Genomic DNA, 14,514 nt, shown 5'->3' with positions numbered 1-14,514 from the left:
TGGCCCCGTGGAAGCCGCCGCCACCACCATAATCCTCGTCGCCCCTGTTGATTTTCTAATTAATACACCCAAATTTTTATATTCATGGAGACATGTTTGACTAAATTTTACACTTGACATTTATCAACATGATAATATTCAGAGTATAGAATACTAATCAGGAGAGTTGGTTTTAAAAAAAAACCCTTACGATAGCGTGGTGGACGTGTTGTTTTATTGTTGGCTAATGAGACACATCACAATCACGTGACCATCCCCATCCGACCCTCCCACAGTCCCACTCCATTATATCTGGCCATGGATAGTCTGACCCGTCGGTCTGGCCCGACCCGACCTTGCCCATGAGCGGGGCTCGGGCCTAAATTTTGAACCAAAGAGTATGTCGGACCGAGTCTTTGTTTTTTTTGCGTTTTAGAGAAGAGGCCTGGTCCGAGGCCCGAAGCCCGACATGATTTAACAGTGATAGATCGGGCATGGGCCTAAAATCTAGGCCCAACGACCGGGACAGGCCAGGCTTAGACCTAGATTTTTTAGGTCGGGCTTGATCTGGCCTGTCCCATTTTTTTTACATCGGACCTAGGTTTCTTACAACATATTATATACCAGACCATTTTTTATATACCTGAAGACACGTTAGACTAATTTTTACACTTGGCATTTATCGACATGATAATATTCTGAGTATAGAGAATACTAATCAGGAGAGTTACTTTGAAAAAAAACTTTCGGTAGCGTGGTGGACTTGTTGTTTTATTGTTGGCTGATGAGACACGTGACAATCATGTGACCACCCCGTCCCATCCATCGAGTGTCTCGCTCCAAATCCCGAGTCCCCACATTTCCCCACCGGAGCGCAAAATTCCACCGGCCACCATGCCGCCACAGACGCCGCCGGCGCCGGAGCTGTGCATGGACCTCGTCGAGCAGATCCTCATCCGCCTCCCTCCAGACGACCCCGAGTGCCTCTTTCGCGCCTCGCTCGTCTGCAGACTGTGGCGCGACATCCTCACCAGCGCCGGCTTTGCCCGCCGCTACCGCGAGTTCCATCGGACCCCGCCCCTGCTCGGCTTCTTCGAGAATCACGACACCGTCATGCCGTGGTTCGCGCCCTCGTCCCCCGCCGCTTCCCCCTTCCCCCCGCTCTTCCCCGACCGCCACGACCTGGCAACTAATATGTGTAAGAAATTCTGCCATATGTCAACTTGAGACTCTTGTCCTCTAAGTGCTAAGGAGCAGGATACTAGCTTTCGTTCTCTTTTTGCATGTGATCAGGCACGCGAGATCTAGATGCATATGAGAAAAGTTTGGCAGTTGCCTTCTGAGAAGTTGGTGCAATATACTGGGCAGGATTGGTTGTTGAATTTGCTAGCCAATTGTGATTCTTCAATGAGGGAATGTGTGATCATGTTTCTGTGGCGTATTTGGTCACTTCGGTCTGATTTGGTGCATGTTAAGGATGTGCCTTCGGTGGAAGCTACTGTAATATACCTGCAAAGTTATATGCAATCTTTACCCCTATCCTGGAGATATTCAACGGAAGAGATTATTAAAGGGAAAATTCCTATTGTGCTGGAAGCACCGGTGGTGTCCCCAAAGATTGTTGTGAACCAAAATTAGCCTAGACCACCGTCAGATCGTCTTGCCTTGTCAGTTGATGGTGCCTATGATTCGTCTGATGGGTCAGCGGCGATTGGGATGATTCTGAGACGGAATGACGAAAGTGTTATCTTTGCATCATACCGTTGCATATTTAATTGTAATGATGCTCTGGAAGCCGAGCTACATGCGATAATGCAAGGAATGGCTCTCGCTATTCAGCATTCTGAGATGCCTATCATTCTTCAATCCGACTCCTCGGTGGCCCTTCATTTCATGTTGGGCAACAACTTGTCTCGGTCCGCATATGGTCACATTGTTGCAGAGATTCGTCTTCTTTTGGGTGATAGAGAGTTTACTCCTTGCAAGATTAGTTGTGTTTAGAATAGGGTTGCAGATCGTTTGACCCTGTATAGTCGTACGGAGGATATCATTGCTGTATGGTTAAGTCGAGGTCCACCATGTATTAAGGAGCTCTTGCCTCTGTGAATTTGGAATAAAACTCTATTGTGTGCTGAAAAAAAAAAAGAGTTGCTCTTATCTACGCGTTTTTGAATCGTGATGAATCGATGGTATCCTAGAAACTTCTCTTCGGATATGCAACCTAGTTCAACAGCCTTCCTGGCCCCCACCTGACATAACCCCGCCCACCCAACGGGCGAAGCTGATCGAACCAAGCGTCCAAGCCCAAGCCCAACCGTCCTTCCATTCCCCATCCCCAGTCCCCACATCGTCCTCCACATTTCCCCACCGCCGGAGCGCAAAAACCCACCGGCTCGGCCGCCATGCCGCCGGCGCCGGAGCTAAGCATGGACCTCGTCGAGCAGTTCCTCATCCGCCTCCCTCCGGACGACCCCGGGTGCCTCTTCCGCGCCTCGCTCGTCTGCAGACTGTGGCGCGGCCTCCTCACCAGCGCCGACTTCGCCCGCCGCTACCGCGAGTTCCATCGGACCCCGCCCCTGCTCGGCTTCTTCGAGAATCACGACACCGTCAAGCCGTGGTTCGCGCCCTCGTCCCCCGCCGCCTCCCCCTTCCCCCCGCTCTTCCCCGACCGCCGCGACCTCTACGTGCTCGACTCCCGCCACGCCCTCGTCCTCCTGAGAAACCCTATTCGAACCGATGACAATGACCACGCCGTCAGCCTCATCGTCTGGGACCCAGTAGGCCGCCGCCAGTGGGAGTTCCCGCCTCCGGATTTCGCCAGTACCGTGATCTACGACGTGGGGGTGGTGGTCTGCGCCGCCGACCACTGCGACCACCTCGGCTGCCATGGCAGCTCCTTCCTCGTGGGCTACGTGGGCACCGACTACTCGAGCGCCTACGCCTCCGTCTTCTCTTTGGAGACGAGTAGCTGGAGCCCCACCGTCTCTTGTCCTCACCCTGGTATCGAGATCTGGAGATGCCAGCCCAAGCCCCTTGTGGGGAATGCAGCGTACTCCATCTGCGTGTCCGAAGACGAGGAGTATGGCGTGTCTCAGTTAGTTCTGCGGTTCGACCTGTTCAGCCGGGAACTATCAAAGTTTGACGGTCCAACCATCCATCGCCACTCCCACTATGTTCTCATGAAAACAGAGGAAGGCGTGCTGGGATGCGCGGCTATGCAGGGATCTCGTTCTCGGCTTCACCTGTGGTCTACGGAGACTGGTCCCGACGGAGCAGTGGCATGGATGCAACCCAGGGTCGTCCACCTCAACTCCTCCTTCTTCGGTGTGGTTTGCTTTGAGGATAGAGCTGGTGCCTTCTATCTGACGACAGACGATGGTGTCACCACGGTTGATCTGAAGTCAGGCCGAGTCAAGAAGACATCCATCGACAATTCCAGTACCATTCCCTACATAAGCTTCTACACTCCAGGTGATAGCATTGTTTCCATCTTCAAATCTGTTTAAGATTCTATATATTACCTCTGCTGCAATTTGTTGATCATTTAGTACGAATGTACTGCATTATTGTAAGTGATGTGAAGGTGTGGGTGATGGTGCATTTTCTCAAGAAAGAGTTGTGATGTTGGAGATAGTAATCCAGCATACACTTTTCTTTTCAGATCAAGCTGTGCAGAATGTTGAGGTGGCCCAGGGAGGCAGATGGAAGCAAGTGGGCGACAAGGAGAAGGAGGCTGATGAGAAAGAGGAGCAGGAGGAAGAGAAAGCCTTGAAGGAGCTTTTCACCAAGGGGTCCAAAGCCCTTAAGGATGAGGACTTCATCAGCGCTGTAGACTGCAGACGCACGATCCTTGAGATCAGGTTAGGATTCTTCCTTTCTACCCGGCTCCTGCCACTCTTACTCCAAAGCTTAGCTGAAGCGTGCGTACATATGGATTGTTGGATACAATGTACCAATTAGTTGTTTCTCTTATGGATTCATATTGGTGTTTTCTATATGATTAGTTGCTTCGCAATATTCACTTATGTATTTTTGGAGATGAGTTTGGTTGGGGTTAGAATGTTAGACAATATCAGGTCAGGGTGGTTATGTAACAGTACTCGGGAACTGACTTGGCCTTCTAATGTTATGATGTGTGAATCGTGATTAGCATGAAACTGGAGCATCTCTCGATCTTGATGTAAATATTTCATCACAGTGCAGCTTATTGTACGCTACTTGACACTTGCACTCCCATGATCTGTACATGCACTAAGCTACTGTACTTACAAAATGCAATCAACATTGAACATAGTTAGTACCTTCTCCATGGGATATTGTGTCGGACATCTGATTCCCATGCTCTACCTCGTATTATATTACCTGTAGTACCTTCTTACACCTTTGTTATCACACAGGGTGGCACGTCATGGTAAAATTTCTCCAAAGTGTTGCAGTGCATATTTCAACTATGGATGGGCTTTGCTACGGAAAATTCTATCAAATCGTGATTCGGTGAACAGTACAACCACTCAACGTAATACTGGAAGGAAAATATCAGAGGGTATGTCACATTTCCCATTTAGTCTTATACACTGGAAACATTGTTATTCTATACATGTAGTAGATAACGCTACTGATTATGAATTACGACCTTGTCTCTTTATCAGTTCATACCTGCTGACAAACTGCATTTCTTCCTGTCATGCTAAATGCTGAGATAATAATTGGTTATAGCAAAACTTAAATGGAAAGATGATTCTGATTTTTCCAGTAAAATATTTTTGATCAGATTTGGATCTGGCCTGGAAAATGCTGCATGTTGCAAGGGCAATATCCGCGAAGATTCCTGCCAGCACTATTGAGAAATACAAAATCTATGCTGTTCTTGCTAAAGTCTCTGTGGAAAGAGGTAGCCTCAGTCATCTTAGTTACACCTGCATTTAATTTCTCAATTATCTCGATGCTTATGGCCTCACATTTTATTTGCAGAAGACACAGACTACTCACTCGTTGCGTGCTTCAAAGCTTTGGCCAACTTGGAACATTTGCTTGAGCCCGATCATCGTCGTGTTATCAATCTGTATCCTTCTTTTGGCAGTAACAGTATAAATTGTCTGTCATATAGTAAAGCATCATAACTGTAACCCAATTGCTACAGTACTTGAATCCTCCTGCTTGTGTCTCTGGGGTGTTAGGGGTAGATCTTAGTTAGTTAACTTGAACGTTAGGTGGCTAAAGCCTGAGGGACTCCTTTTCATTCATCATCCATCTATGCTTTTCATTTACTTTGCTCACTGAAATCCTGCACGGGTATCTCTATTTACCTGAAGACACATATATAGAAGTGTATATGTGGTGACTGGGTATCATCAGCTTGGACCACCAAAGAATAATTCAGTTTGATAATGCTTTTTGGCACTAAAGGCTTTGTTGTTGTTGTTGTTGTTGTTTTTGATAATGCTGGTATGTTGCAGATTTTGGTTGTTCTTCCTTTTTTAGTTTCCTTAATTCAACCCAAGAAACTTGCACATACGATTTGCCTTCGAGTTGCAATCCAAAATTGGAGATTCAAAGGCTATCTTATTGTGCATGTCACGTGTAGAGAACCTGAAAAGGGCCCGTCAAGCTTTGTTGGCTGATAAAGGCAACGATATATCTGCTACTGAAGTTGGCTCAGAAAATACCTTTCCACCCAAGCTTATAGAGTTTTTTACTAACAAAATACTAAGTGCATTGGAGGAGAAGGTAAATAAGTTAGATTTCGTTTGTATTTACCTGCTTGGTTTCTTGTCATGAACCGAGTACAGTAGTACTGTATGAAGAACTCATTCGAACAATGACATCTTTGAAAAATGAAATCAGCTCGAAGACCCTGGAGCAAGCAATACCAGAGTCTCAGAGGCAAGTGCTGGAGCTGACCATGAGGCTGCAGGCCGGATCGTCAAACGAGCTAAGCTCAAGCAAACCTCTGTAGAAGACGATAGCAGCGACAGCTCAGATGGCGACACCGAGGGCTATGACGACAGCAACGGCTCAGATGGCGACAGCGACGGCTCAGATGGCGACAGCGACGGCTCTGCTCCAGAGTAGAGTACTGTTCGGTTTACCCCTATTTGTTAGCAGCTTATTCCTGGAGCCTTTTAGCTTGCAATATGATCCCCTTTTAGTTGGACGCAAACAGCCACGTGTCCCTTTTTGTTCTCCTTAATGCAGACTATGCTCTTCATGTCGGCATGTATGACCGGTTTCAGGAATCAAATTCTATTTAGCTGAAGTCAAGTCCAACATTCCTGACATTGATCTACTGCTTGTCTGTCTGCGTGTGACACTAGCACCTTCCTGGAAAAGGCTATTTTTTAAAAAATATTGCATTTTTTATTCTTTTTGAAAAATATTGTGGAAATTTCAAAATTTTCAAAAATATTGTAGCTTAGGCGTGGCCGATTGGGACTAATAAGCCTAGCCAAGGCCAATAAGTCCCAATCGGCCTTGGCTAGGCCAGTCAGCCTTGCGTTTGGGGGACTTTGGGGGACTAATCGGCCTTGGCTAGGTCAATTAGTTCCTATCGGCCTAGCCAAGACCAATAAGTCCCTAGCCTTACCTTAGGCCAATAAGGATTAATTGGTGTTGGCTAAGCTAATAGGTGCATGGGATTTTTTTTTTCATCTAAGCTATTTTTCAGGCTTCATTTTCCGCTCATATTCTTCCAAACTTTTCCACCATTTCGTTCCCGTCAATATTTTCACGTCTCCATTCCCGTCAATTTTTTTCCCATCACCTTTTAGCTAAGGCCTTACCTTAGGCCGATAGGAACTAATTGGCCTAGCCAAGGCCGATTAGTCCCCCAAATGCAAGGCTGACAGGCCTGTTGGCCTAGCCAAGGCCGATTGAGACTTATTGATCTTGGCTAGGCCGATTATATCTTTGATTTTTTTGAAATTTCCGCAATATTTTTCAAAAAGAATAAAAAAATGCAATATTAAAAAAAATTAGCCTGGAAAAGCCCGTTGAAACCTGGTACTAGCACATTCCTTGGAAATTTTAGATGAGTATTTTTCTCAGATTAGACTTTGCAAGCCTTATAATCTAACAACGGATTTACCAATTTAGATGAGGCAGTTGGTTTTGCTGCTGCTGGTAGTATGTCCACTCATACACCCTGCTATTCCCCTCCTATAAAACCTGTAACAAAAAGTTCTCTCGATAACAGAATTCCTTCTTGAGATCTGATGTTTTTCAAGTATTTATTTACAGTCGACAGCCATCTCACTGTGAGATCTTGATTAATCTGAACTTGTGTGTCCGTGGTTCTTTTCTGATCGTGTTATCATCGAATTGCCGTTGTCAGCTAAGACACAGTAATCTAGTTATGGCCTGCTAATGATACCAGGGAAATTTATAAATTCATCAATTTAAGGTCGATTTTGAAAAGGCATATGACAAGGTCAAATGGTCTTTCCTGCAACAAACTTTACGTATGAAAGGGTTTGGCGAAATTTGGCGCAAACATGTAGATTGTTTTATAAAAAAAGGTAGTGTCGGTATTAAAGTAAATGATGACGTGGGTCATTTCTTTCAGACACTTAAGGGACTTAGGCAAGGAGATCCCATGTCACCTATTTTATTTAACATTGTTGCGGATATGTTGGCGCTAATGATCAGGAGGGCAAATGACAAAGAATTAGTAGGGGGACTAGTACCTCACTTAGTTGATGGGGGTGTCTCGATCTTACAATATGCGGACGACACGATTCTTTTCATGGAACATGATCTCAAAAAAGCCAGAAATTTGAAACTCATATTATGTTTATTTGAACAGCTATCTGGGTTGAAGATTAATTTTCATAAAAGTGAGCTTTTCTGCTTTGGGGATGCACAAGCTGAACAACTCACATATTGTCAACTTTTTGGGTGTGAGGGTGGTACGTTACCGTTCACTTACTTAGGAATCCCCATTCATCACCGCAAGTTGACGATTAAGGAGTGGAGATGTATAGAGGATCGTTTTGAGAAAAAACTAAGCTGCTGGAAGGGCAAGCTATTATCCTACGGAGGACGATTGGTTCTTGTCAACTCGGTGTTGACAAGTATGCCAATGTTTCTTCTATCCTTTTTCCAAGTGCCTGTTGGGGTGCGGAAAAGGTTGGATTTCTATAGATCTCGATTCTTCTGGCAAAGCGATGAGGTCAAAACTAAGTATAGACTGGCTAGATGGGACATTATTTGTAGACCCAAGGATCAGGGAGGTTTGGGGATTGAAAATCTAGAGGTTAAGAACAAATGTTTGCTTAGCAAGTGGCTATTCAGACTGTCTGTCGAATCTCAAGGTATGTGGGTACAAATTCTAAAAAACAAGTATCTACAGCATAAGTCCTTAGCCCAGGTCAATGTGCGACCGGGCGATTCACCCTTTTGGAAAGGTCTCATGAGGACAAAGGCTGCTTTCTTTAACAGGACTAGATTCATCATTGGTAATGGTGAAAATACTAGATTCTGGGAAGATACTTGGTTAGGAGCGCAACCTTTGGCTCTCCAGTATCCGCTTCTTTATAATATTGCACAGCGAAAACAAACAACCGTTGCGGCAGTGTTACGACAGACTCCCCTAAACATTCAATTTCGTAGAGCCTTGATCGGTAATAGATGGGTTAGATGGTTACATCTCGTCAGAAGGCTAATGGATATTTCCCTGTCGGATTATCCTGACAGTATCCGTTGGAGGTTGACCACCAATGGTACTTTCTCAGTGAAATCGATGTATGACCATATTATTGATACATCACCTATTTCAAAATCCATGAATATATGGAAGGTCAAGGTTCCCCTTAAGATAAAAATATTTATGTGGTTTGTTCACAAAGGAGTTGTTTTAACTAAGGATAACTTGGCTAAAAGACAATGGAAGGGAAATAAAAGATGTAGCTTCTGTCAGACACATGAGATGATTAAACACCTCTTTCTGGACTGCCCGATGGCTAAATTATTATGGCGTTCAATCCAAATTACTTTTAATATTACACCGCCTACTAGCATTCACATGTTATTTGGGACGTGGCTGGATGGGGTTAATGTACTTTACGCCAAACTAATTCGAGTTGGAACGTGTGCTATTCTGTGGGCTATATGGAACTGCAGAAATGATCTGGTTTTTAACAGAATGAATTATATTAACTTTTTGCAGATTATCTTCAGGGCTACCGCCTTGATCCGCATGTGGTCCTTACTCACCCCTGCGGCAACCAGGGAGCCCTTGGTTACTGGGTGTGTCCGATGGGAGATGGTAGCTCAGGTTATCTTCAACCGATATGGATGGCGGCATGCTAATAGGATTCGACCATAGTACTTGTTTGCTGATGGATATCGTCGGTAGAGGCGTTGATCGCCGTGTAACTCATTTTCTTGTTTTCTTCTTTCTTTATCTTCTTGGACTGCTTTGTATTTCACTCAGACTACCTCTTTTTTATTAATAATATGGCTGCATGCATCACTCGATGCAGAGGCCGGGGCGATGCCTCCTTTTCGAAAAAAAAATCAATTTATCTGTTGGTGGATCTGATTCTCTCAATTGCGTCATTGTCCATTTACCAGTTTATAGTTGAGAAAAAAATTGCTTTTCTGGTTCAGATTAGCTTCAGCCTTTTGAGGTCCAACTAAAAAAAAGCCTGAGTTGACATTGCGTGTCACTACACTAGATGGCCTGCATACTGAAACTGCAGTAGTTCTGTTAGATTGTGAGAGTGATATCTGGAAGGATTTAACAAATACTCCCTTAGTCCCAAAATAAGCATCTTAACTTTGTACTAACTTTAATGTTTTCTTCGTCCCATAATATAAGAGTGCCATGTGAGAGAGTACGCGAGTCACACGCCCTACTTCTTCATTTTTCACGATTTCGCGGAACTAGGGGGAGGCAGGGGGAGGTATATCGCCGACACGGCGGCGTCCTCTATATGGACGAGCGGGGGAAGGGGAAGGATGGGGACTGCGGGGATGCTGGCAGATGAGTAAGGAAGGCAGGGAATCGATGCCCCGGCGAATCCCGTGCACAAAATACCAACCAAAATTGATTTTCGATTTTGATAACAAACAGTAAGAAATAGAGTGGAATTTTCTCGCGCGATTTTTTGGATAGTGCATTGCAAGCAAGCAATCGATTATCCCATGTCAGGTGCTTGTACGCTGTAGGTTTGTTTTTCCACCAATAGGTAGGCACTAGGCAATGCCAGTTTACATTCGGCATTTTTTTGCAAATTCTGCGTGCAAATCTATAGCATTTGGTTTCCTCCAGAAGCAGGCAAGTTTTCTCTATCGCGGTTGATGTAAGTCAGTGAGTGGGCTGTTCAGTGGACATCCAAGCACGTTTAGCTGTCATGTCACCTAGCGAACACATTGTTCATGAGTTCGCTTCATTTTTGTATTATTTTGTTTTCCCTTCCGTCTTCTGTTTTTCACCGGTTTTATTATGTTTTTCTCTTCTTTCCTTTTTATTTCAGTTTATTAAATGTTTGAACACATGTGTTCTTTTTTTGTACGCATTACGCATTTTTCGTATACATTGAAAAAACATGCTCGTTTAATAATTTTATAATACAAGATTAACAACTTTTTGAAAATATATTTTGTCATATGTACCTTTTTTGATACACATTGTACATTTAGCGTATACATTTAAAGATTTCTTTATACATGTTAAAATTTTAAACAGATGATTAACCTTTTTTCATATACTTTTTTATTTATTTTCCTGAATACGTGGATATTTTTTGCTAATGCACGTTCTTTGTTTCTTGAATTATAAGAATCTTTCTTTAAACTATACGATTTTTTAACATTGTATATAGCGTTTTTTCTAATGGCACGAGTTTTTTTAAAATTTATTGTATATTTTTTGAATCATAAGAAACAATTTTTTAGTTGAGAAAACCTTTCTTAATATTGTACAAACTTTTTTGAAAATGCAACACACAATCTATCGACACATCTTTTTTTTAGATCACACAAACATTATTTTGAACGTTATCGACAGTTAAAAAGGGTAAACTAACTTTTTTATACTACGTTAACATTTTCATTTTTTAAAATATTAAAGTAATTTTATGTCTTTAGAATATATTACCTCCGTTTCGAAAAGCTTGGCTTAGATTTTATCTAAATATAAATACAAATGTATCTATACATCTGCATCTAGATAAATCTAAAAAAAACTTTTGAAACGGAGCAAGTATGTATCTCAAATATTTTAGAATATTTCTTTTGAAATATGAACTGAGAGAGTTAGTACCGTGCATGGATTCCAGGGCCTTTTCCAAAGACAAAGAGACACCAACAGTTCTCCAAGACAACGTTATGGTGGATGGTTGGAGAGACAGTTGTATCCTAATTCAACAGGGTTCAAGTCATGTTGTTTGTATTATTTTCGAATTTATTTTAAATTTTTTGATGAAACGCATTTAATGGAAGGAGACGTTTCCGTCGACCACGAGACGCATACGATGACTTCGTAAATTTCAAGATAATATATCGGCTCAGTCTTTAAAAAATGCTCATAAAGATAGAATGTGCATGTATGAGTCATATTGGCGAGTGTATAAACGTTTATATGAACACTTACTTATGTACTGCGTTAAAAAAAAACGGATTCCTTCACCAACTCCCCGAGTTATTTCCCTCTCGAAGAGAGGCCCCGTACGGCACGGACCACGGTACGTATCTGAAGCGGAGTTGTAGTCCCGATCCATCTCTTGCTCCCTTTTTCCGCCGTCATATGTACTTTGCCCCTGAGACACCCGTCGGTTCCGATTGCAAAACCTCCCCAAAACCATCTAGGTCTTCCAAATCTCGCATCTCTCCAATCCAATCCCAATCCAATGACTCAAGCCCCAGGAGATCCCTTCGCGTCGGGCTTCCCACACGCCGACGCCGCGCAATCGAAGCCAATTCCGACGTATCCTCAACGCGTCAAGAAACATCTCTTGCCGATGAAGAAGAGGGCGACGACCACGAGCGACGGTAGCGACCGCAGCAGCGCCGACGATTCGTTCGTCGTACCACCGAAGAAGAGGCGGGCGGTGGATACCGGGGGCGAGGGCACCCCGGCTCAGAGGCGGCCTAGGCGAGTGGCGGCGTGCAACGCTGCGCACGTGAGCATGGAGGAAGAGGAAGCCGGGACGTCGGCGGCCGGGGCGGCGGGAGCGAAGAAGAAGAACAAGAACAGGAAGAGGAAGAGGGAAAGCGGTAGAAAGAACGGACCGCGGCCGGCACGGAAGGCCTTCCCGCTGGTCAACAGGCCGCTGCACCTCAGCGAGGAGCAGCAGCAGCACCTCAGGGCGCTCGGAGCCACGGCCCCGCAGTTCGTCATCATGAAGACCCTCCACGGGAGCGACGTGCACCGCAACCAGAGCCGGCTCCTGTTCTCGTGCAAGCGCAAATTCATCCAAGCCCACCCCATCACCGGGCTCTTGGCCGAGGAGGATGCCTACTTCGTGCATGAACGGTTCAAAGGGCTGAGCGTGAGCGCCTTTGACGGCCACAACAACGAGTTCAGCTTCGATCTCAAGTACCTCGACTCCAATGGCGGGTACCGCTTCAAAGGCAGCGGCTGGAACGAGTTCGTGGCCACCAACAACCTGGTTCAACTGGTAAAGAAGGAGCGTCTTCATTTTGTCGTCGAGCTGTGGGCGTTTCGTTCGCCGATGTTGCCAGCGCAGTCCGATCCTCCCGACGTCGAGGGTCTGAAGGGCCACCCTGACGGCGCCCTCGGGTTTCACTTCCGGGTGTATCAGGACGAGAGCAGGGACGCCCACCGCGGCGGCGGCGAGGAAGAAAGGGAGCTTGCGCCGTCGCCCGTCCAGAAGAGGACGAAGAGACAGGCACCGGCCAAGGCGGTGCGATCAAAGAAGCTTGCGGGTGCGCGTGTGAGTCAGGACCAAGCCGTGGCGCGGGACGTGACGAGGGCTGAGATAGTTGAGGCCGTTGGCGAGGAGATGGCGGATGCGTTGTTGGGGCTCTTGATGCTTGCTAGGAGAAGAATTTTGGCGCATAACGCTCAGACCATATCGCATTCGCACGCATACGCAGATTGTGCGACTCCATATGGCTCCCAAAACTTTGGGTCCTAAATTTTCACACTATGAATTATAATCATTAATTTATATATATACCTATTCTCCTAAAAGAAGAGTTACTCTACATATTTGATGTGTCCATATTTACCGTACTGTACAACAATACAACATCTCGAGCGTAGCTTCGACTGGATAGCTTTCTTAGAGTATCTACAGCTAGATTTAGCAAATATGACCACCTAGACACTCGGGGACGTGTCCGGTCAGTTATCTGGCGTATTCATTTTAAGCCTTTCCTTGTATGTAATTGATGAAGAAGAAGAGAGAGAAAAAAAAAAAGATGATCCAGGATAGAGTAGCATCCTAGGTGACGGACTGACCGGACATGTCCCGACGTGTCCATGAACACTTATAACCTCATCATATTTAAGATTGATATCACATGTGTCGGTCAGTTAGGACATTTGAGACGGGTATTAAATGTTTGGTTGGATCACATTTTTGTTATAGATTACTTTTCAGACAACCTGTCCATACGTTTAAAACAGATATAAGGGATCCGGTTGTAGATGCTCTTACCATTCCTTAATTTCATGAGCATAGTTTTAATTTGACTGAAGAAACTTAATTCCCAGTTGTGAGAGTTAGAATGAGTAAAATGGTGACCGGTACGAACGGCCCCCGCGTCACTCCGTCCCCACGGGCGGCGACCGCGACCAACAAACCCCCGGTGCCCCCACCCTCTTCCTCCCTCGGTCAGGGTGAGGTGGGCGGCCTAGGAGGCGTGGGCTGCTCGGCTGTTGTGACGGTTGCCAATGTGTGATCTTGGAGGTTCGGATTGGGGCGTTTCTGATCTGTCCGCTTCGGCGACGGGGCTAGCTGTCGGGGTCTGCATAGGGGCAGACGGTGCACCGGGTGGTGGTTCGGCGCGGAGGCACGCAGCAGGTGCGGAGGCGCGTGCACGCATTGGAGGAGGCATGCCCAATCTGGGCTGTTGGATCTGGCAGGTGTGTTTCTGTCAAGGTTTGTGGTGTGTTCCGGCCAGCGTGGTGCTGGTTGGAGCTGCTAGTCTCCCTGGTGCGGTGCCACCCATTCCCAGATCCGGTTCGTTGGTGGCTGGTGGCGGTGGTTGTGTTGTTTCGTCGACGTTTGTTCGTCTCCTCGGTGTTGTGTGGCTTTATCGACGACTCCTAGGTCCGGCTTCTTTGGTCTGTTTCTGTCGGAGATTTCTCTTTGTTGGCAGTGGCTGAACTCCTTCCCCGGTGCTTGTATAGGTGAAGAGGCTTAGGGCTCTGGGCGAAAGCCTTGGTTCGATGGGGATCGAAGGATACCGGCGACATTGCTTCTTGGAGTTGTCGTCGAAGAGTTCCTCCCCTTCACTAGACCGTGGTCTGTTGGTTCTAAGGTTGCGTGGAGGCTGTTTGGTGTGGCTCGACTTTCCCAAGGTTCGGCGAAGTTGTTGTGGATGACTCTAGACGAAAGCCTTGGT

At 45.7% G+C, this 14,514-nt stretch overlaps 2 protein-coding genes across 2 annotated transcripts; both read left to right on the top strand.

The window, feature by feature from the left end:
* Positions 1 to 2,287: 2,287 nt before the first annotated feature.
* Positions 2,288 to 6,235, top strand: LOC123398840. The gene is made up of 7 exons (XM_045093287.1): positions 2,288 to 3,450; positions 3,641 to 3,839; positions 4,377 to 4,522; positions 4,751 to 4,870; positions 4,951 to 5,041; positions 5,481 to 5,706; positions 5,824 to 6,235. The coding sequence occupies exons 1-7, from the start codon at positions 2,382 to 2,384 to the stop codon at positions 6,049 to 6,051; spliced, it is 2,079 nt and encodes a 692-aa protein (XP_044949222.1). The 5' UTR covers positions 2,288 to 2,381; the 3' UTR covers positions 6,052 to 6,235.
* Positions 6,236 to 11,764: 5,529 nt separating this feature from the next.
* LOC123395282 lies at positions 11,765 to 13,111 on the top strand. The gene has a single exon (XM_045090262.1). The coding sequence runs from the start codon at positions 11,829 to 11,831 to the stop codon at positions 13,077 to 13,079; it is 1,251 nt and encodes a 416-aa protein (XP_044946197.1). The 5' UTR covers positions 11,765 to 11,828; the 3' UTR covers positions 13,080 to 13,111.
* The last annotated feature ends 1,403 nt before the right edge of the window (positions 13,112 to 14,514 follow it).

The sequence above is a fragment of the Hordeum vulgare genome, chromosome 5H (assembly GCF_904849725.1).
Source record: "Hordeum vulgare subsp. vulgare chromosome 5H, MorexV3_pseudomolecules_assembly, whole genome shotgun sequence".
Classification (NCBI taxonomy): domain Eukaryota; kingdom Viridiplantae; phylum Streptophyta; class Magnoliopsida; order Poales; family Poaceae; genus Hordeum; species Hordeum vulgare.
This window is presented reverse-complemented; position numbering and strand designations above follow the sequence as displayed.